The sequence below is a fragment of the Schistocerca piceifrons genome, chromosome 5 (genome assembly GCF_021461385.2).
Source record: "Schistocerca piceifrons isolate TAMUIC-IGC-003096 chromosome 5, iqSchPice1.1, whole genome shotgun sequence".
NCBI classification, from domain to species: Eukaryota; Metazoa; Arthropoda; class Insecta; order Orthoptera; family Acrididae; genus Schistocerca; species Schistocerca piceifrons.
Window position 1 is genome coordinate 494,135,855 of NC_060142.1, and position 24,959 is coordinate 494,160,813.

The 24,959-nt window shown below is 41.4% G+C and overlaps 1 protein-coding gene across 1 annotated transcript in view; it reads right to left on the reverse strand.

The window, feature by feature from the left end:
* The window catches only part of LOC124798066 (ubiquitin carboxyl-terminal hydrolase 14), a gene marked incomplete in the record, with an annotated part of 103,839 nt that overhangs the window by 59,324 nt on the left and 19,556 nt on the right, over positions 1-24,959 (reverse strand). The window contains 1 exon segment of the mRNA XM_047261295.1: positions 21,386-21,500. Within this exon segment, the coding sequence (XP_047117251.1) occupies positions 21,386-21,500 (115 nt within the window).

A 24,959-nucleotide genomic window follows, 5' to 3' on the forward strand; every position in this document is an offset into this window, starting at 1 on the left:
AGAGGGTAAGGAGTCATTCCAATCCCGGGAGCGGAAAGACTTACCTTAGTGGGAAAAAAGGACAGGTATACACTCGCGCACACACACACACACACACACACACACACACACACACATATCCATCCACACATACAGACACAAGCAGACATATTTAAAGACAAAGAGTTTGGGCAGAGATGTCAGTCGAGGCGGAACTGTAGAGGCAAAGAAGTTGTTGAAAGACAGGTGAGGTATGAGTGGCAGCAACTTGAAATTAGCGGAGATCGAGGCCTGGCGGATAACGAGAAGAGAGGATATACTGAAGGGCAAGTTCCCATCTCCGGAGTTCGGATAGGTTGGTGTTGGTGGGAAGTATCCAGATAACCCGGACGGTGTAACACTGTGCCAAGATGTGCTGGCTGTGCACCAAGGCATGTTTAGCCACAGGGTGATCCTCATTACCAACAAACACTGTCTGCCTGTGTCCATTCATGCGAATGGACAGTTTGTTGCTGGTCATTCCCACATAGAATGCATCACAGTGTAGGCAGGTCAGTTGGTAAATCACGTGGGTGCTTTCACACGTGGCTCTGCCTTTGATCGTGTACACCTTCCGGGTTACAGGACTGGAGTAGGTGGTGGTGGGAGGATGCATGGGACAGGTTTTGCACCGGGGGCGGTTACAAGTATAGGAGCCAGAGGGTAGGGAAGGTGGTTTGGGGATTTCATAGGGATGAACTACCAGGTTACGAAGGTTAGGTGGACGGCGGAAAGACACTCTTGGTGGAGTGGGGAGGATTTCATGAAGGATGGATCTCATTTCAGGGCAGGATTTGAGGAAGTCGTATCCCTGCTGGAGAGCCACATTCAGAGTCTGGTCCAGTCCCGGAAAGTATCCTGTCACAAGTGGGGCACTTTTGTGGTTCTTCTGTGGGGGATTCTGGGTTTGAGGGGATGAGGAAGTGGCTCTGGTTATTTGCTTCTGTACCAGGTCGGGAGGGTAGTTGCGGGATGCGAAAGCTGTTGTCAGGTTGTTGGTGTAATGATTCAGGAATTCCGGACTGGAGCAGATTCGTTTGCCACGAAGACCTAGGCTGTAGGGAAGGGACCGTTTGATGTGGAATGGGTGGCAGCTGTCATAATGGAGATACTGTTGCTTGTTGGTGGGTTTGATGTGGACGGACGTGTGAAATTGGCCATTGGACAGGTAGAGGTCAATGTCAAGGAAAGTGGCATGGGATTTGGAGTAGGACCAGGTGAATCTGATGGAACCAAAGGAGTTGAGGTTGGAGAGGAAATTCTGGAGTTCTTCTTCACTGTGAGTCCAGATCATGAAGATGTCATAAATAAATCTGTACCAAACTTTGGGTTGGCAGACCTGGGTAACCAAGAAGGCTTCCTCTAAGCGACCCATGAATAGGTTGCCTTTTTTTTTTAGTAATTCATTCAGAAGCGTCATTAAAGTTTCTCAGATTTAGTTCCCAATGATTAGTGATGCTTCTTTGTATGGGAAGTCTCAAAGCAGGGTGAAACACATAATGTAACATGCAAGTTTTGCATTGGTATCTAGTTCCCAGTGCACTTCCTGTTTCGTGCAAACCACGCATCTGCAAATGTTCACTCATGATAAAAGCCGGAAAATGTCTCCCTGTGTATCACAGAGGATTCTCAACATTGTAGCGCCTTCCTCTACCAGCTTTTCTCCATTCTGTAGCATAATTTTCTACAATCTCCCTTACGAGAGAAAGGTGAAACTCTGCGAGTGCCGCTTTTCACCCTGTTACCAACTGGTGGAGAGCATGAGCATTTAGAATGCACAAATCCAGAATGTGAAAAAAATATTTCTTATACCATTTCACAGTCTTACACACTGATCCCACTGAGCTCAGTAACATTCACAATGGTCATCTGCACCCATACTCGAATTGTAATCTACAATACGTTGCGGTTTCTTTATTTTTTTTTGCCAGTATTTCTGTCAGTCTTCTCTGTTTCACCCATTTGTGTTGTGTGACTTGTGGCCAACATGTACACCTCTCTCTTATTGCACCACTTGATAGCAAGGACCTTGTCAGTGGACCTAAACTCAGTTTCTCCTTGTTTTAATTTCTTCTGCAGTTTTGGCATGTTGCACCTGTTCTTACGAAGAGTGCCACGTGCGACTGTTCCATGGCTGTGAAGCCAAAAGAACAGGTCCGGGTTGTAGTACCAGTTATTGACATATAGAATACGACCCTGTTCCAAATATGGTACCATAAGAGTTGCCACTACGTCGCCACTTTTTCCCAAATTGTGGAACCCAATTTCTGTTGTTGCGCCTGTATATACAATAAAATCTAAAATATACTGAGTCTGACAGTCACACAGTACAAATATCTTTATTACGAATCTACTTCGCTTGGCTGGAATAAATTGCTTAAAAGATAATCATCCTTTAAACAGCAAGAGACTTTCAGCTATACAAAGCTTGTGATGTGGGCGAAATGAATTATGAAACATCTTATGAACTTTGTCAACAATCGTCCTAATTTTAAATAGACTGTCGCCTCCAGTACTCGCAGAGTTATCACTGAAGTATAACATTCTCAGAAATAGACAAAAACGGTCTCGGGACATAATTTTGCTGACAACTGGTGTGTTCAAAAGTGTATCTCTGGACGAATAATCACTTAATTTTAACTTCTTAACTTGCGCCATTAGAAGGCAAACAGCAACAAAACAATACATTTCCTCAAATCCAGTGCCTTTCCACTTTGACATTCGAGAATTCACATATTCTGTAGTATTTTCTCTGGTGTAAACGTAAAAACGATTTGTTTTGTCTGCAATAAATTGCAACAGTTCTTGAGACATAAATATAACAAAAAATGAAAGAATGCTTGGGTCAGTATCTAATTGACATTTGTGTCCTGAACTCGAGTCATCGAAGTAATGGTTTAACAGCTGGAAATCTGTTTCTTTCCAGTCAAATGTGTCACTTAAGCTCACTCTTTTCTGGACCATTTCACTGTCACTTTCCAATTCCTCAGATTCAGAGGAACTGCTGATTGTAATACTTGCTCTCCCCTCTGATGTAAAGGGCCAAGGACTGCAGCTTTGAGATTCTGTTGAAGACTCATCACTGTTAGCAACATCAGATAATTCACACTCATTGTCACTCTTAGTGAGCATATCCAGGATTTCTTCATCTGTGCAACCATGGTTACGTGACATGTCTCATGTAGAAAACAAGAAAACTGCCGAAAATACAGGAATCTAAGTCGAACTCTGCAAAGAGCGAACACAGCAACAATGATATATGCACTCTCGAACTACAGAGTCAGACCACTGAACAGCTGCTAGAAGAGCAGGGCGGAAAGACAGCTCTGTGTATATACATGTCCGCAGCACTCAGGTAGCTATGACTCAGTGCACCTAAACTTGTCCCTAGTGGTGGGAATGCCGGTGGCGCGGGACACATAAACACGTCCTTAGTGCTGTAGGAAAGACCAAAGGCCGCATGTATACACATCAGGCGTGCCAGGGGAACGGCAAGGCATGACGAGTTAACACGTCCGCAGCAGTCGAAGGGTTAAGTGCAAGCCATTGGCCACTTTCCATGGAGCACTATGTGCGAGGTCAGGAGAGTGTAATGAAAGCTAATGCCAAGACTTAAAAACCCCAAAACAGGAATGAAATGCTGCATGGTTATAGAGAGCCACTTCACCTATAGTAACTTCATTTGGCAAATTCATAGTGAGACCAACATTCTTCAAATTAACAGTGAAGAAGAAAGGCAAGGATTGGTGCATTTTAATGAAACTGAAAACCAATCACTTTTTACCCTCTTCCCGATCCACTCATTCACACATTGTGTTCCATAAACGAGGAAAGCCTTCATATTAGGAATGAGTGACATCTTACATTAACACTAGAACAGTGAAACATATCTGTCAACTTTTATTTTCCTAATAATGAAGACAGTTTTTAATATCTTTCCACCAAACTTCATAACTTTCCCTAATTTCTGCTACTTTTAACAACAATGTACTACAATTTACTGAATTTCTAAGATTTCATGGAAATTTTGTGATGCATGTGGGACAGCAGAAGGGGTCAATTGACCCCTGGCACAACTCCTTTTTGGAACACTGCTGTTCTGTGAACAACTAAGGTACTGGGGCTGCATTCTACTTTTGTAAACGATCGCTGTCCTGAATGGTGATAAATGCTTTGGTGGAAAGGTTTCCACTCTGGGCATTGCAATGTAACTTTTCAGTAGGGTTTCACATACTGCAGCTGTTACTCATCTCAGTCAGATATGTTTTTATTCTGTAACAGACATTTTCAATTTTGTTCTGATAGCACGGACTTACTGATGAAGAGATTTCGCATATTCTGGAGAACTCAGATACTGAATCAGAAAGTGATTAATCAGATTCAGGTGGCGATTTTCTGGCACAGACAAGTGACAATGAAGGTAGCGAGACTGAGTACCAGTTAATGTCAGTAGATGTCTCCCTATCTCAATTCTTTCAGCAAACGACTCTGGAATTTACTGCCGAAACAGTGGCGGGTAGCTAGGGATGAAACAAAATGGAAACTATCTAACATGCCATCGCCTGGAATAAGCGCTGCTTTGAACATCCTCAAGCAGAGAGGAGTGTCCACCGTTGATGCCTGCCACCATGTGGATGACTCCGTCGTCAGTTGTGATGAAGCAAGCTGGAATCTTTTCTCTTCCTCTCCTATTTTGCCATCTGCCTCCTTAAATTCATTTTATTTTCATTTTTGCCTAATTACCATTAACATATATGAGTATAATCTGCATTTTCATAAAAGAGAAAGGCTGCCCCTCAGTCTTAAGAAATACAGCACCCGATCTTATTTTGTGTATGTAATTAATTTCCTAATTTATTTTGACCATTCCTAGCTTATACTTTTGTTGTAGGGTGAAATCAGTAATTGTTTCATGACTTACATTCTATTGTTGACTTATAAATTCTATACTAATTATAAACATTTGGAAGAAGAACTACTAGGACTCTTAAAGTATTTATTTGTCTCTTTTTGGAAGCATATTAGCAAAGCCAGCCCTTAACTAGTTCCAAAATAATTTCCAAGTTCGTCGAAAGTATTGTTTGTATAACTATATCTGTTAATTTCATTATTTAAGCAAATAATTCGGCCCAATCTTTGTGATAGAATGAACTGTTAAAAAGGAGGGATTTTTTTTTTTGATTCAATTAATTGAATGAGTTATGTTTTAATTGTAATTTCTGTAGCTTAAACTTCAAACAATGTATAGTTTCAGTGCCTATTATTGTGAGGATATATAAAGGCCTGAATTTTGGTCCTGAGAGTCAGTCAGTCCATTGCTGATTTTCAGACCGGAAGTCTGTATCAATTAGAGTAACAATAATGGAATTAGTGTAACATCAATAGGATCTGTGTTAAAACAATGACAGTGTCTGTCAATTCATTTGACAAATAGTGAACTGTGTGGTTAGGTATTTACTGTTAATAAATGTTCAACAATAAACTATTGTAGCAGTATGCTGATGTTTGCCTGCAAACTATTAATGAGCCTTATAACAAGTTAACCAACAGTGAACTGATATATAACTGTGTAATATTGCGGGTTGTGAACTGAAAGGAAAGAACTATGAAACACAACTGTGCAAACTGTCAGCTACATCATTTACAGTAGTCTGTGTTGAACTCCCACCCCACATTTTTTCAGCCAGTATAACAAAGCAGTACATCGAAACTGAGGACTATCAACGAAGAAATAAAGCAGGCAAATGTCACACAGTGTCTTCTGAATTCTTTTTCATGAACTGATGCTGCATATCATTAAGAAACACACAATATCAAATGTCTGGTACAAAATAAAAAATACCACTTTGACCATACACTTGGAGGAATCTCACACAATAATCACTATCATGCACACAAGACGGCTTTTTATGCTAACAGTGTTTTCTTGGATGGCCTCTGGTCATGTTCTTGAGGGTCAGATTTTATCACCAATAAAATGACAAGGAGGTATACTGTTAACCTACCAGATTCCTTCTCTTTGATGAGAAGTCATCCCAAACTCAACACATCCCTGCTGTCAAGTTCACTCCTATTTCCAAAATAAGGAACTAGTTCTTGCTGAAGTGTCTCCCTTGTTACTACTCTGGGGAAAATATTATGACTTATCAGCAGTTATATCCAAGCAAAGGAAAGTGCATATTTATGCAATTTACAGTAAATGAAGCTGGCAAATACACTCAGGCAGAAGATAGCTGTGTGCGTGAAATCCAAGTCCACTGCAATACCTTCCTGTGTCATGGTAAAGGGGAAGGCCGACCAGCAACCTGCCATTGGGAGAGTATGTTGTTCTTTGCCTCAACGAGACATTTCTAAACCAATGAAGGAATGCGAGACCAGACTACTGCTTCACAACCTTTCAGACTGTCAAGACACTTTTGAGGCAAGTAAATGAAATGAATGAACAAATATTAGAAACAGGTCATGTTTCTGGGTGGAAATGCAATGTTTTGTATCAAAAACAGTAATCTGAAAATGTTAAAACTTGGAGTAATGATCTGATTCGAAAGTGTGAATGACATACAAATGAATGGAGAAAAAAATAAATAAATAAAATTCTTATATTAACCACATTGTGGATTTTAAATGTTAATCTCATTAGAGGTCAAATGATCCCTTCCCACTGCTCTAGCTGTACCACATTTTCTGCTGTTCCAGTGTTAATAATAATCTATCCTTCTATTCCCAAGGCTGAAGAGCACCATGAAAGGAAATTGTTTTGCCATCACCGATGAGATAAAAAACAGAGGCACTGAAAGAGTTGAATGTCATAACAAAGAGTGGGCTCCAGAAGTGCTTCCAAGATTGGAAAAAGCTTTGGCACAAGATTATTATATCTGAGGTGCATAACTTTGAAGCGGACGAAGTTGTTGTTGATAAAGAAATATACTTTAAGAAAAACAAAAATTCCTGTTACTTTCTGATCACACCTTGTATACAGCTGCTCAATGTGCGATTTCCATCTTTAGAAATAAGTGAACAAATGTTAGGAACCTTAGAAACAGGTCATATTTCTGGTGGAAATGCAAGATTTTGTATCCAAAACAGTAATCTAAAGTGTTGGAACTTGAGGTAAGCCCAGATTCAAATGTGAGCACGACATCAAAAAAATCCTAAATTTTTGTTGTTGATAAACACAAATACTATTAGGAAATATAAAAAAATGCTATGAAAGTGCCATAAAACTGTAGTGTCCTTAAGAGATTTGTCAAAATGTTTGGTTATCAACTTTACAGAATATTCTTATTGTGTGTTTCTGTAAAATAAATGCTTGTTTGACATTAGTTGCATTGCCATAGAAGACTATGCCATAGAACAGCATTGAATGAAAGTGTTAAAAGCATGACAGCAGACCCATCTGCATAGTGGAGATCGTTTGGTTCTGGTACCTTATCCAAGTGCTGGTGTCACTTTAATTTACTATCCATCTGGATGCCTGACCCATATTTCCGAACATTGTTTGGAACTGCATGAGTCTTTGTAACATTAAGGGTCAAGATTTTGCTGTGAGCCAGTTGTACGCCTGTTCCATTGTTGTCTTGACTTCATCCTGTATGGACGTCTTTGAAACCTGTATCACTTCAGTAGTGCTGCCAACAAACATCACACTTTTTGAAGAATCTTCCAATGTCCAGGGTAACATTGCCATCTAGCAGTGAATGATAGAACTCCTTGAAATCATCCATACATATTATAATTTGAAGTTCCCCAAAGCATTTTTCTGCCTGTACCTGAATTCAGGAACTAATGTAGGGATTTTGATAAGGTTTTCATTATTAGACAGACTGATTCACAAGGAATGTTTGTATGTATAATTTATAAATATTTGGTGAAAACTGACTGAACTATCATGTTTAAAGTCTCCTGCTGCAGTGAAAATGAACCACTGCCACCTAGCAGTGAACAGCAGATAGGCATAAGGGAGCCTGACTGCACTGAGAGGTCAGTGCATGCTTCACTACCTAGACACCAGTGCAACCACCACTATCTTCTTAAACAAGATGTGATGCACGATGTAACAGATATTAAGCTGATGAGAACAAAAATGCAGGAAAATGTCTAATAAAATGTTGCTTGTACCAGACTGTGCTGGAGTTGGTTGGCCAGCTAGCTGCTTTCACTCGCATTGAACTCTGTTGAGGTAGGCGGACTGAGCAGTGTGTTAGTTCACAACATTACCGTGAGATGTCACTCCAAATCCCAATTAAATGTCTACAGTTAATGTTCATATCCCCTGAAAACTTTCCTAGAATGCACTGCTTAAACCATATAAGTTATATGAAAGTGAAGAAATTCTGTTACCTAATATACTTCTCTGAATTTCAATAACAACTCTACACACTGACCCATAAATAAAGTTATAGCTATGCCAGACAATTTGTCCTGCCATAGATATTTAGCACTACCCTCGCAGAGCTGAGGTGTGTCACTAATGGGTCTGTAATTTGAGTTCACTTACTTATCTCCAGTTTTACAAAGGACTGTTACTACCACATAATTCTATTTTGCTGGAAACACACCTTCACTCAACTGATTATGTAGATAACTCAAGAGGAGCTCTACCAAGTCAGTACAAGATTTCAGTAGTTTGCCGAAAACACCATAATAGCCAAAAAAGTTACCGTTTCTCAGCGACCTCATGATTTCTGTGATATTGTTTACCGTTGATTTGGTAAAACTGGCATCTGCTGGTGGAGTACGTATTGTCTAAGTCTGTCTAATGGATTTGCTTTTTCTCCCCTTGTGATTTGGTTACTATTGAGAAGAATTCAAGGAAATTAGTGGGCAACAATTTGAATTTGGTATCATCTGCCTTGGACACACTTTGATAGTCGAGTGCATTAAAGTGCCTGCTTCCAGGACCCATGGAGGTGCACAGGCCCCAGCTCGAATCCAACTTGCAGAGTGATAGTGGGAGTCAGTGTGCTAACCAGTCTGGATGTCAGTTTTTGTCAGTTTTTCACACCCATCCTGAGGAAATTACTGGCCTGGTTACCAAGTCCTGTCTCAGATACTTGATATACACTGAAGAGCCAAAGAAACTGTTACACCTGCCTAATATCATGTAGGGTCCCCACAAGCATGCAGAAGTGCCGCAACACAACGTGGCATGCACTCGACTAGTGCCTGAAGTAGTGTTGGAAGGCTGTCCATAAATCCGTAAGGGTACGAGGGGGAGGAGATCTCTTTTGAACAGCACGTTGCAAGGCATCCCAGATATGCACAATAATGTTCATGTCTGGGGAGTTTGGTGGCCAGCGGAAGTGTTGATACTAAGAAGATTGTTCCTGGAACCAATCTGTAGCAATTTTGGACATGTGGGGTGTTGCATTGTGCTGCTAGATTTGCCGAAGTCCAATGGAAAGCACAATGAACATGAATGATGCTGGTGATCAGACAGGATGCTTACCTATGTGTCTCCTGTCAAGGTCATATCTAAACATATGGATTCATGAGGTTGTCTCCAAACCCGTACACCCCCATTCAATCAAACCCACACACCTCCATCCGCTCGATACAATCTGAAATGAAACTCACCCGGCCAGGCAACATGTTTCCAGTCATCAACAGTTCAATGCTGGTGTTGACGGGCGCAGGCGAAGTGCAAAGCTTTGTGTCATGCAGTCATCAAGGGTACACAAGTGGGCCTTCAGCTCCAGAAGCCCATATTGGTGATGCTTCACTGAATGATTCACACGCTGACACTTGTTGAATGACCCAGCATTGAAATCTGCAGCAATTTGCAGAAGGGGTGCACTTCTGTCACATTAAATGACTGTTGGTCCTGTTCTTTCAGGATCTTTTTCCAGCCACAGTGATGTAGGAGATTTGATGTTTCACTGGACTCCTGATATTCACGGTACACTTGTGAAATGGTCATATGGGAAAATCCCCACTTCATCACTACCTCGGAGATGCTGTGTCCCATCGCTCGTGTGCCAATAACACTAAGTTCAAACTCACTTAAATCTTGATAACCTGCCATTGTAGCAGCAGTAATTGATCTACCAACTGCACCAGACACTTGTTGTCTTATACAGCTGCTGCCAACTGTGGCGCTGTATTCTGCCTCTTTACATATCTCTGTATTTGAATACGCATGTCTATACTAGATTCTTTGGCACTTCAGTGTATGTCGTCAAATGTGACCAACACATTAAACACAGATTGTGCTGGGTGAAGAAAGGGGGGGATGATGGGGAGGTGGGAGGGGAGGATGATCTGGCATTAGCTTTAGGAGGCCTTTGGGACTGGCAAATTCATCATAATATGATGGTCTACATATAGGGTATGGTTGGTTCTCCGCATAAGAGGGTAAGTACCATACCAGCCCCAACCCAACATTGGCTGGATACAGCACACCAGTAAACAATGTTACAGTTACTGTGATCAGTGGTTTTAATACCATTTGCATTACCAAGTCTATTCACTTCATGAGGAATAATTTTCCAAATAGCTACTGCTTTTTTCTTGGAATTTTGAATTGTTGTTCACAGTACATGATTTTTGCCATTTTGATGACACAATTGAGAATTTTGCACCAATATAGTATGAAAGCATCTGTCTCACAATTTTCCTCTTCGTTACACTTCTTGTATCAGTAGCACTTTCTACTCCCAATTCTATTCTGGACATCTATATTCATCAAGTCTCTGCTGGACGTAACTTCCTTGCTGAAATTAAGTGCATTGTAAATTTCAGCCACAGTCGAGTAATATCAATCACTAGGTTCGGTATTTATGCAGCCTGATAGAACAATGCTTGACAGGACACTGTTGTTTTCCCAGAAAGGGCTTTATTTCAAACTTGTTCCAAAGTTCCAACAATAAAATTTAAATCTTTATGAATGTATAAGGGCATCTCTAGTCCAAATGAAACCATACTCCCTGTTCATGGTCAAAAACATATTGTCTGAAACTTCAAATACTACAATTCAACAGTTTTGAGGGTCATCAGTAGCTGTCTAATGCATTTCTTATGATGTGTGGGTACTAGAGCTCTCAGATGCTACACACAATGTGCTCCAAGTGGTTTTGGAGAGAAAATTGTAAGTGATTTCATGCACTTGAGCAGATAGGAAATTAGAAGGCACTTCAGGAAAAGCCACACGTACCTCGGCAAGCCCGATACAGCTTGAAACCAAGCATGTTTAATCCAACCATTTAATATGCTATCTTGTTATTACAAATACATAATCATGACTGCACCACAAACATACACAAATTTATCAACTTTTGCACTTGGTAATGGATTTCATACACTTATTACAGACATATTGTCTCCCATCATGACCATTGTAGGATACTTGTTTTCAGATAAGATTCACATTAATTCATGATGCATCAGGATTTGAAGATATCATAATTTAATTAACATTCTTGATTACAGGAAAGTGTTTTGTTTAATTTTAATTTCCATAATTCAAAAGTTGTTAACTACTTAACAACAATTTCAAGATGCCAACTTTTTATACTTTGCAATATTTCGAAGTTCTGTTCTGATAACACAGAAGCCCAAAATTTTCTGAATCTGGTGATGTCTTTAGATTTCCCATATTTTGATTTTTAAAAGAAACATTTGAAGTTTAAACTTTGTTAATTAAATTATAAATGGCAGCTCTCTGAGGAACTGGGGAAGTTTTGCGGAACACGAAGGTATGGTGTCATATGACATCAAAAAGTAGTGACCTGTTTTTCTGTGAAACACATGGTTACGGACTATTTGCTGCATGAAATAATAGGTTCTAAAAATCCAGCCTGGAAACCTTTGTATGTTCTGTCTTTCGTATTATTAATTAATGCAGCATTTTCCTGTAATTTATTAAAAACCATTAAGCGACCCATTGTTGCCACAGGGTGAGAATATAACCAGATATACATGACATAGGAGTGATGAGTTGAACATTGAATTAATGAGAGCACAGACCATGTTAATAGTAATGGTGAAAGTCTGTGCAAATACTGTAAAGTGTACTGTGCAGTGATACTATCAGAACTGTTGAAGACTAAATTAATGTAATGACAACAGCTGGCAAGCAAGCTTTTTTTTTTTTTTTTTTTTTTTTTTTAGGGCGCAAAACTACAGTGGTCATTAGCGCCCCAGACTAAATTATGAATGCACTGCGAGGCAAAATGTTAAAACAGCAACTAAAAAGGACAACACTATAAAAGGCACATTAACAGGCAAGGGATTAAAAGAAAACGGCATAGACAGGTTTGTCAAGTGGATAAAACAAATAATGCGAGCAGCTGCTCCTGGGTCATCCGCTAAAATTTCATCCAGAGTACATGGCAGGTCAAGATCAATGCACAGTGTATTAAAATTTGGACAGGACGTTAGAATGTGGCGTACTGTCAGCAATTGCCCACATGGGCAGAACGGCGCTGACGCAGCCGTCAGCAGATGGCGGTGGCTGAACCGGCAGTGTCCAATCCGTAACCGGGCCAAAACGACCTCCTCCCGCCGAGAAGGGTATGAAGAGGTCGTCCAAGCTGTGGGGAGAGGTTTCAAGGCCCGAAGCTTGTTTTCAGTAAGTGTGGACCAATCGGCATGCCACAGCGATAAAATGCACTGACAAATGATCCTGCTAAAATCAGACGAAGGCACACAACAAGAAGCTGTCCGAGGCTCGAGGACCATAACCATGGCCACGGCATCTGCAGCTTCGTTCCCAGGGATGCCGATATGGCCAGGAACCCACATAAAGGTAACCAGAGAACCGTCATCCGCCAGCTGCTGAAGAGAGCGTTGGATCCTGTGCACGAAAGGGTGAGCTGGATACGGATCACTGAGGCTCTAGATGGCGCTCAGGGAATCAGAGCAGATGACATAAGCAGAATGTCGGTGGCGGTGGATGTAAAGAACAGCCTGATAGAGGGTAAATAGCTCAGCTGTGAAGACCGAACAATGGCCATGGAGCCGGTATTTGAAACTGTGTGCCTCGACAAAAGAACACCCAACACAGTCATTGGTCTTAGAGCCATCTGTATAAATGAAGATCGTAATAATGAACTTCGAACAAAGTTCGACAAACCGCGAGCGGTGTACCGAAGCTGGGTAACCTCCTTTTGGAGCAAGCCGAGGTCAAGGTGAACGCGAACCTGAGCCTGGCACCAAGGTGGCGTTGGGCTCTCGCCCACTCTAAAGGTTGCAGGGAGTGGAAAATCAAGTTGCTGAAGGAGGTGATGAAAGCAAACTCCAGGGGGTAGCAGGGCAGACACATACAGCCGGTATTGATGGTCGAGAGAGTCGTCAAAAAGGGAAAGATATGATGGGTGGTCGGGCATTGACAATAGCCGACAGGCATACCGACAAAGCAGTATATCGTGCCGGTAGGTTAGTGGCAATTCACTGGCTTCAGCATGAAGACTCTCGACGGGATTAGTATAGAACACTCCGATCGCAAGACGTAACCCCCGATGTTGTATAGAGTTGAGGCGGTGTAAGATGGACGGCCGTGCAGACGAGTATACAAAGCTCCTATAATACAGCTTTGAGAGGACGATCAACCGATATAGGTGAAGTAGGACGGTTTGATCCACTCCCCACAAAGTACCGCTGAGAACACGGAGGACATTTAGGGAACAGGTACAACAGGCAGCCAAACATGATACACATGGAGACCAACTAAGTTTCTTGTCAAATGTAAGAACTAAAAATTTTGCTGTCTCCATGAATGGCAGAGCAATGGGACCGAGATGTAAGGATGTAAGGATGACAGAAGTTAATACAGACCGTCTTCTCAGCAGAAAAATGGAAGCCATTGGCCACAATCCAGGAGTAAAGACGGCTAAGACAACGCTAAAGACAGCTCTCCAGGAAATATGTACGCTGCGTGCTGCAGTAGATGATACAATCGTCCATGAAAAGGGAGCCTGATACATCAGCTGGGAGGCAATCCATTATTGGATTGATCACTATGGTGAAGAGAGCGACGCTCAAAACTGAGCCCTGTGGCACCCCATTCTCCTGGCGAAAGGCGTCAGACAGGACAGAACCCACACGTACCCTGAACTTTCGATCCATTAAATACGCACGAATAAAAAGAGGGAGGTGACCACGAAGGCCCCATGTAGGCATGGTGAGGAGAATGCCCACCCTCCAACAGGTGTTGTAATCCTTCTTCAAATCAAAGAGCACAGCCACTGTCTGGCATTTCCGCAAGAAGTTATTCATAATGAAGGTCGACAAGGTAACCAGATGGTCAACAGCAGAGCGGTGCCTACGAAATCCACATTGTACGTTGGTAAGTAGGCATCGAGATTCGAGCAGCCAAACCAAACGAGAGTTAACCATTCGTTCCATCACCTTACAGACACAGCTGGTAAGGGAAATGGGTCAATAACTGGAAGGCAAGTGCTTGTCCTTCCCCTGCTTAGGAATCGGGACAACAATAGATTTGTACCAGCATGTGAGAACGTGACCCTCAATCCAGATGCGATTATAAGTACGAAGAAGAAAACCTTTGCCTGCAAGAGTAAGGTTCTTCAGCATCTGAATATGAATACAATCAGGCCCCGGAGCGGAGGACCATGACCGGGCAAGTGCACTTTCGAGTTCCCGCATGGTGAATGAGGCATTATAACTTTCATGATTCGAGGGGCGGAAGTTAGGTGGCCTTGCCTCCTCTGCCTGTTTTCGGGGGAAGAAGGCAGGGTGGTAATGAGCGGAGCCTGAAACCTCTGCGAAAAATCAGCCGAAAGCATTGAAGACATCCTCAGGGGCCACAAGGACGTCATTCGCGACCGTCAAGCCAGAAACTGGTGAGTAGACCTTAGTACCAGATAGCCGGCGCAGGCTACCCCAGACAACAGAAGAAGGAGTAAAACTGTTGAAGGAGCTTGTGAAAGCAGCCCAGTTGGCTTTCTTGCTTTCTTTAATAACACGACGACACTGCGCACGCAACCGTTTATAATTAATACAATTCGCCATCATAGGGTGGCATTTGAAGGTGCATAAAGCACGTCAACAAGAACGTATAGCTTCTCTACATGCTGCGGTCCACCAGGGACCGGTACACGACAAGGAGAAGAGGTAGTATGAGGGATGGAATATTTAGCAGCAGTGAGAATGACTTCCGTGAGGTGTGCGACCTGACTATCGCAGCTTGCGAAGTTTTGATCCTGAAATGTTGCCCTGGAAGAGAAGAGCCCCCAGTCTGCTTTGGAGATGCTCCAACTAGTTGAGCATGGAGACGGGGTATGATGCAGGAGATGGATAACACAAGGGAAGTGGTCGCTCGAATACGTATCAGAAAGAGCGTACCACTCAAACCGACGTGCAAGTTGGGTAGTACATATAGAGAGGTCTAAATGGGAATAGGTGTGAGGTGTGTCCGAAAGAAAAGTAGGGGCGCCAGTATTGAGGCAGACAAGATTGAGGTGGTTGAAAAGGTCTGCTAACAGGGAGCCTCTCGGGCAGGATGCTGGAGAGCCCCAAAGGTGATGGTGGGCATTAAAGTCTCCAGTCAACAAAAATGATGCAGGTAGCTGAGCAATAATTTGCATCATGTCTGCCCTAGTAACAGCAGACGACAATGGAGTGTAAACAGTACAAATGGAAAATGTGAAAGTGGGGAGAGTAATTCGGACGGCAACTGCCTACAGATCGGCGTGCAATGTGATGGGATCGTAGTAGATATCATTCCGGACCAGCAACATAACCCCTCCATGAGCCGGAATACCTGCCATAGGGGGTAGGTCAAAACGCACAGAGGTATAGTGTGCCAAGTCAGTACGATCGCATGGGCGTAGCTTCGTTTCCTGGAGAGCTACTATGAGCGGACAGTGCAAGTGTAGCAGCAACTTTAAGTCCTCTCGGTTGGAGCGAATGCCACAAATATTCCAATGAAGAAGTGCCATCGTGAGACGTAAAAGAAAAAGGAGAAGCAAGAAGGGGTCACCTTGAAGGCCGCTGAGGGCCTGGCTTCGAGAGAGCACTGCTGCCACTGTCAATAGGCGGAGAGGCATTGTCCATTTCTTCAATAGGTTCGTCGACCACCATGTTAAGATGGTCGGGAGGGGGAGCTTCCTCCGCCGGTGAATGGCCAGATGTTTGGCTACCAGCAGCGCGGCCAGGCGAAACAGATGACGGCCTGGGGCAGCAACCACTGGGTGGCGCAGGAGAAGAAACACGCCGTGGCGGAGAAGGAGAACTTTTCTTCCTATGAGCCTTCTTGGAAGGTCGTTTAGTCGAAGTACTTGTCGATGGCTGGGAGTTCGGGGTACGTAAGAAGTTTACATGGGACAGTTCCTTCCTGAAGGCCGAACGAATGACCATAGCGCTAAAGGCCAGATCGCATGTCTGCGTCAATACCTCCCTGGTAGGCCGAGGAGAGGTGAGGACGATACTGCATTTCTCCGCTGGGAGCAGCGTGTGCTTCCTACTAGCAAAAAGCTTGCGAGCAGCCGAGGTGGACACTCTCTCTTTGATCCAAGTTTCCTGTATACTGCGTTCATCCTTGTAGATGGGACAGTCGCGAGAGGATGCTGCATGGTCACCCTGACAGTTCATGTAACAAGGAGACGGAGGCGGACAGACACCCTCACGGGCGTCCCTGCCACAAGTGATGCATTTAGCCGCATTAGAACAAGACTGGTGGGTGTGGTTAAAACGCTGACACTGGTAGGTGTCGGGACATAGGGGCGAACAAAAATAACCTCATAGCCCGCTTTGATGCGCGATGGCAGCTGAACACTATCAAAGGCCAAGAAAAGTGTCCGGGTCAATACAAGGTCATTGTCGACCTTTTTCATGACCCTATGGACAGCCATCACGCCCTGCTCAGCGAGGAAAGACTGAATCTCCTCGTCAGTCAATCTGCGAGTGATCTAGCAGATACCACACCACGCGACGAATTCAAAGTGCGGTGAGCCTCCACCCAGACAGGGAATGTGTACAGGAGTGTGGCCCGAAGGAGTTTTTGTGCCTGAAAGGCGCTCTCAGTTTGTAACAACAAGGTACCATTACGCATCCTGGTACAAGACTTGACAGGTCCAGCTATAGCATCTACACCCTTCTGAATAATGAAAGGATTGACAGATCATAAATTCTTTCCATCCTCAGATCTAGAAACTACAAGGAACTTTGGGGCAGGCGGTAGTACTTTTGTCACTGGTGGCTGGTCAAGTTTCTGTTTTTGGGCAGAAGTCAAGAGAGAAGAAGAGAAATCCATTGTGGATGAATCCCCCATGATTGCCAGCGTCTCCGATGGCGCGCTCCTTCCTTGTGGGGACCCTCTCAGAGGATGCTCCCGCCTTAGGTCAGGCAATCACCCCTCCCCAGACCTGGCCTTTACCAGGGGGTACGCACGGGCCCTACTTGTCTACCCAGGGCAGGGAATTACGCTTTACCCCGTCACCGGCTACGCATGGGAACGCGTGGGTCGGCCTTCAGGCACGCACAGGGAGGAAAGAAGAATAGGAAATAAAAAAGGGAGAGAGGGAGAGAAAGGACAGACTGTCTCAAACGCAGAGGCGGAGACCATAGGGTGGACAAGAAGGCAAGGAGAAGAAGGCAAGGTAAAAAGTAAGGAAGACAGTGAGAGAGAGAAAGGAAACAAACAAAGGAAGAAAGAAACCAGAAGAAGCGAAAAACCAAAATGACCACAAATGTAAGTCTTTGAACTGTCCGTCTTCCGACGCAGGCGTAAACTACCCCCTTGAGCGGGAGGGTCTCCTTTTAGTCACCTATTACAACAGGCAGGAATACCTCGGGCCTATTCTTACCCCAGACCCGCAGGGGGCCGGCAAGCAATTTAAGAACTGAAACTTAAAATGTGCATTTATATGTAAGCAAGCAGCGAACAATTATTACGGTGTACGTGTCTCAAGACACTTAATGATCAGCACCTGGCATGATCAATATTATATATTTTGTGGATATAAACATCCCATAAATTACAATGTCATGCCTCCATGTTTCTAATTAATATGCCTACAATTTCATATTCCAATGCACTTCCAACATTGAGAGTTTAGATTCACAATTCGCAGTGAGTGACAAACTGAAGACAGAGAAGCTTAAAAAAGTAAGGAACGCATACTAAAAATGTTTCAAGCTGGCACGCAGCAGATGCCCGAGAGGTTAGCCGCTACCCGCTATTTCATCTCAACGAACATGAACAACACTGCAATTCAAAACATAGTTTTTCTCCTTGTGGCTAAAGGTTTGTACATATTTCAAATCACAGCGGTTAAGATCCCTGGTGTCTGATTAACAAGGAACCACATTCCACTGGTCACTGAAACACACGTACGGAGTAGACAGTTCTAAAAGGTTTGGTAACAATGACTGTATCAAGCTCGGGACCCTTTAGTTTGTCAAAAATGAACTCTGCAGTTGCTGACAGTGTTCCACAAGATGAGAGCCATTTAGCACCATCGGAGGGGGAGGGGGGGGGGGGGGGGGTGGCGAAATGTTTGTACACCCCACAAATGCGGTTAACACTATCCCCAAGGTAGAATTCTCATATACAGATGTCAGTATGTAAGATCTCAGGTATTCCCTTAACATGAATGACATGTGAAATTCATATTCGTTGCAGGTGACGAAACAGGTCACTGTTCTTCCAGAAAGGGGAGAAATGCTGCAACCTGTGCAGCATACCAGCTTACATTTACATTTCCCGCCAAAATTCATAATTTAATAGTCACATAGTTCTTGAAGAATGCGGGGCATAAAAAATTTCATTTTGAGTCTTGAGAAATTTATGTCATTTATAAACAGGTGGATCCCTTGCAGTAGGCACTTTTCTCAGTGTGCACTTCGAGATGTTGTTATGCAACAAACCTCATTTCTGCTTTCTGTTGTGGCTTTTACTGACAAATGGTTCAAATGGCTCTGAGCACTATGGGACTTAACTTCTGAGGTCATCAGTCCCCTAGAACGTAGAACTACTTAAACCTAACTAACCTAAGGACATCACACACACCCACGCCCGAGGCAGGATTCGAACCTGCGACCGTAGCGGTCACGCGGTTCCAGAATGTAGTGCCTAGAACCACTTGGCAACCCCGGCCGGCTTTTACTGACAATCCTCTGCTACTGTATTCACTATACAATATTAAAAATTACATGACAATATAAACTACAACTAAAAACTATAGCATCAAAATTCAATAGTCTTCTGTCCCACTACTCAACCAGTAAATGATGTAATTTCCATATGTTTAGTGATTATTATTATTATTATTATTATTTCTTTCCTTTCTCTGACGTTATGTCTGGTTAAAAATGGAAAGTGACGCGGACCTTGATCAAGCAGGACTTCCTTTTAACTGTGCGGTATATGATACATTGCATTTAGGAACTTTCGGGTAATTGAACATGTATCAATAATTACAGATTTCTGTAGTTGTATATATATGTTTGGATGTAGCTGTATTGTGTTGATGTACTGGTCGGTATTGTGTGGTATGACTCCTGTAGTTGATAGTATAATTGGTATAATGTCAACTCTATCCTGATGCCACATGTCCTTGACTTCCTCAGCCAGTTGGATGTATTTTTCAATTTTTTCTCCTGTTTTCTTCTGTATATTTATTGTACTGGGTATGGATATTTCAATTAGTTGTGTTAATTTCTTCTTTTTATTGGTGAGTATGATGTCAGGTTTGTTATGTGGTGGTGTTTTATCTGTTATAATGGTTCTGTTCCAGTATAATTTGTATTCATCATTCTCCAGCACATCTTGCGGTGCATACTTGTATGTGGGAATGTGTTGTTTTATTAGTTTATGTTGTATGGCAAGTTGTTGATGTATTATTTTTGCTACATTGTCATGTCTTCTGGAGTATTCTGTATTTGCTAGTATTGTACATTCGCTTGTGATGTGATCTACTGTTTCTATTTGTTGTTTGCAAAGTCTGCATTTATCTGTTGTGGTATTGGGATCTTTAATAATATGCTTGCTGTAATATTTGGTGTTTATTGTTTGATCCTGTATTGCAATCATGAATCCTTCCGTCTCACTGTATATATTGCCTTTTCTTAGCCATGTGTTGGACGCATCTTGATCGATGTGTGGCTGTGTTAGATGATACAGGTGCTTGCTATGTAGTGTTTTCCTTTTCCAATTTACTTTCTTCGTATCTGTTGATGTTATGTGATCTAAAGGGTTGTAGAAGTGGTTATGAAATTGCAATGGTGTAGCCGATGTATTTATATGAGTGATTGCTTTGTGTATTTTGCTAGTTTCTGCTCGTTCTACAAAGAATTTTCTTAAATTGTCTACCATCATTGCTGAATACTTCTGTTATCTTTAGTAACTGGTTGAGTTGTTGCTGCCAGTAGTTTTAGATCATCCATGTATAGCAAATGTGTGATTTTGTGTTGGTATGTTCCAGTAATATGGTATCCATAATTTGTATTATTATTATTATTATTCCCCATTCTATAAAAGCTTTCTATCAATTTTCTATCAAGACAAGTGTTGATAAAGTGAATAAGAAGAATGAGAATGCAGCAAGCTCTATCATTGTGAGTTAAATCAGCACAACAGAGCACGAAAGGTTATTGTCTTCGATTATTCTAATTATAACCAAATTTAAATTACCTTGATATTTTTCCAGATTGTGTATCAGTATAAAAATACAAACGCAATACATCAAAGTAAGCTTTTAATAAACTAGACAAAAACTGATTAGTACTTTCACATACTACTTCTTTAAATGATTGCAGGGGTTGATGTGGAGGGTAAAAGAAGTGAGCTCTGAGTGCCACAGGAAGAAAAGAACTGCAGAAGGAGCAAGTACCACTGCCTTCAAGCAAAGCAGTCATCTCATATTTTCTTACTGCACAAAAATTAGTACAAGTATTTTCAACTCTTTGCATCAAGTGTTAACAAAACTGCAAGTAACAAATGAGAGGGGGGGGGGGGGGGGGGGGAACCATAAGCGGAATCTCCTTATATATATCACCTATCTATCAGTTGAAAAACACAAAAAAGAGCACAGTGAAATAAAACACTGCAGTCATCAATAGCTGCTAAATTTAGTACTGTTTCCCAGAGTGTTACATTGTTAACTTTTTAGTGAAGGAAGATGAAAAACACTCCATTTCAGAATACGCTGTTGATGTGGCACGAAAAATGGGCACACAGTGTAATCTACTATACTAAGTTAATTTTATGATGCAATTTGAACACTGCCATGCCAAAAGTTTTACAAATCTGTAGACTCTATTCAATTATGAGGAAGAAGTTTTCATTCACAGTCTTGGCGTAAAAGTATATGAGGTATAAGCAGAAGCAATTCTGAATCAACACTTCTCTTTCATGCAAAACCAATCAACTGTTTTCAAAATTTAAACAGAGCCATTGAACACATACCTCCCTTGAAGTCCCTCAGTGCCTCTCGTAGCTCAGGGACAGTCTTGAGGCACTGCACTGTTGCGTTCATATAACAAGTATTGCCAAGATTAGTCAGACCCGCAGGCAAGTCGAGCTGGAATGAAAGAGAATGTCAATCTGTATCAATATAAATGTCTTTAAAACATGAAATTAAAAAGTATTAAACAATGGTTAATTCACTAATGGAGTTTTCAATCACCCGTTGCATCACAACCACAAATATTTTTAACATAAATTATAAATTAATTCTTATGAATGAAAATGCAGACTGTGGCTGTTCTACAGTCACCATAAGTACAAAACTGTTCTACCAAGTAATGTTAGATGAATTCTTCAATATAATAAATTTTTATGGCTATCAAAATTAAAACAACATTTACCTAACAGCAGTATTTAAAATAAGAAGCCCTGGACAAGAAAACCTACTTATTATGCACAGAACTAATAACTACCACAACTGCATGCTGAACATAATTATATGACTAAAGGGTAGTTTCTTCTGTTTCATTTCCCTTCCGAGTACAGTGTAGAGATGAAACTGAACCAATTAGTTACGTATTCTTCCAGTCTGATAAAATACTAACCACAGACAGTGTTAGTTCCTTTGGGTAGAAAGAAAAAGTTACACGTCTTTAACTGTGCACAGTTATACTGTTATTAGGTAAGGCATGTCTTGCACCATTCTGCTGCTGGGTACATTTGCTAAATGGTCGGTAGAGCATTTATGGAATCAGAGTAAACAAGAAAATTATTCCATCGATTGCACCTCATCTGTTCCAGTGACTTCAGATTGCATAGAGTACTGCATCGTAGTCTGTAAATATGTTGAAGTCGGGACTTAACTTCTGAGGTCATCAGTCGCCTGACTAGGATTGCCAACTATCTCTTATTTCATGGGAAATCCCGTATTTTGGCTACTTTTTTGACAGATTCCATGCCCTGTATAATTTTGAATTTATCTCTTATTTTTCTGTCTTTTGAAATAGTAGTTCCAATAATGTATTTCACCTGACATGCTCACAGTTGATGGCAATTGTGCACACTACAAGTTACCACAGCTTGCACCGAAGCAGTACTAAAACAAATAATGACCTATATTGGAGGCATGACTTGCCGTGCAAACGCGCGTGACAGAAACGCTCACTTGGCCGTAGCTGAGGGGATTCATACTGTGCGAGAGAGGCACCCATGTGGCCAGCATTGGTGGTGCTACACATGAAATAAATGCTCGTCTGGCCTCACACTTATGCGGAACTGTAACTTGGCACGTGGGTTCCTTAGTTTCTGATCGGTGGCTCTTTGTAGTTATCAGGGGATTTCCTGTCGTAGCGATTCACGGATGTTCATTGCCAACTGTGCAGTGTACTATTAGTCAGTGTTTGACTGCATTCTTGTCTGCATTGCTGTCAACTTTTCCACTTATATCTACTTTTAATTTAATATTTATTTTGATAAGCGATACATACTTTTCGAAAACTTTTTTCATTTTTTAACTTGTCAGTACTAATAGTGATATCAATTTCAATGCCACTTAGGCACCAAGTATTTAACTGGTTACTTCAGTTGCGCACATAGCCGCTTTCATGAAAGCTCAAAAAACTTTAGCAGAGGATGTGACGTTGTGGTCAGATTCGGAATTTGTGATTTCTTGATTTAAGATGAATAGTGATGAAGATAGGGTGAAATCACCCACAAGGAAGGGAACTAGAAACGTGTGTTTACCGTTTATGTTGGTAAGAAACATATGCCTGGATTCGTCCTGTGAAAGCTAATTGTTTCAAAGCCTTCTGTTGGATCTGAAAATGGGAATTTAGTGTGGTACATGGAGGCAACACCGACTGTCAAAAACTACAGGTAAGCTATAAGCCAATTTTGTAGTACCACTGTATTACTTTGTATGGTGCAATTTAAAATTGTGTTACTATGAATTTAATGTAGTAATCAATATCTTTTAATTTCATTACGCAATACAAACAAGGAAAAAGACAAAGGAGTCTTCCAAAATTTCCAGCTTCTTTTCTGCTAATGGTAGCTCCACCACAAGTGGATCACACAGAGCTGCTGCAGCAGAACTAACATTTGGGTATCACACAGCGAAACATAATCTCAGGTATAATAGCTTGGGCTGCAAAGTTAACATCATGAAAGATGTATTTAGTGATTCTAGTTTTTAAAAAATATTTTGTGGGTGCACTAAAGCTGAAGCAATAGTGAAAGAAGTTTTGGCTAGAAAAAACGTTTCAGATTGATGCTTCAAACCATACAAACAGGAAGATGTTTCCTACTGTTTTGAGGTATTTTGATCCCGAAATTGGAATTCAAACTAAATTTCTGTATTTTATAGAAGAGAGCAGTGAAACAGCAATGTCTGATCATAATCTGTTAAAAAATTCATTGGAGACCCACAAACTTGATATAAACAACTGTAGTGCTTTTTATACTGATAATGTCAACATTAGTTTTGGAAAGCATAATTCAGTACTTAAACAGTTAAATGGCGATGACAAACAAATATTCAATGCAAACTGTTTGAATCATATTTTGCACTATACAATGAAACATGCCTGTGGTACTCTACATGTTGATCTTGAAAATTTGGCCCTAAAATTTTATGGTCACTTCTCCATTTCTGCAAAGTGAAGAGAAAATCTAACATCTTTTTTTTTTTTTAATTTGTAGATGTAGAAGGGAGTCAAATTCTCCTACATGTACCTACTAGATGACTTTCTGTAACACAAGCAGTACATAGAATCATTACAAATTGGGAACCCATTAAAAGTTACATGACAAGTGCTGTTGATTGTCCTAAAGCTCTAAAGACATTTTCAAAAGAATTTGATGAGACTGAAAAAGAGTTAACTTTCGAGATTTATTTAACTTTTTTTCCCATGCTGGTGCAGTTGTCTTTAGATTGTTTTAAGTTTTCAGAGCGCTCTGATGTTACTATAATGGTAACTTTTGAGGCAATCAATACTTTGATCAGTAAAATTGAGCAAGGAATGAGTGACAGATATTTTGGCAGTGGCACATAAAAAGTTCTGAATAAGTTAACTTCTTCCATAACCAGAAAACGCATTGAAGATAATCATATGGAATTTTATGTGTCACTGAAAGCATATTTGATCCAGAATTTTGAATTTGAAGGTCAACTGCCAATATCAATTGAGTCTTGGATACCTCTTTGTCTAAGTTATGAGGTAAAATTTAAGCATCTTCAAGGAATAATGGAGTCAGTGTAGATAGATGATGTAAATGAAGATCTACATCTACATCTATGTGTTTATTCTGCTATTCACAATAAAGTGCCTGGCAGAAGGTTCAATGAACCACTTTCACGCTGTCTCTCTACCGTTCCATTCTCGAATGGCACACAGGAAAAACCAGCACTTAATTTTTTCTGCACGAGCCCTGATTTCTCTTATTTTATCGTGATGATCATTTTTCCCTATGTAGGTGGGTGCCAACGGAATGTTTTCGCAATCGGAGGAGAAAACTAGTGATTGAAATTTCATGGAAGATCCCATCGCAACGAAAAACGCCTTTTGTTTTAATG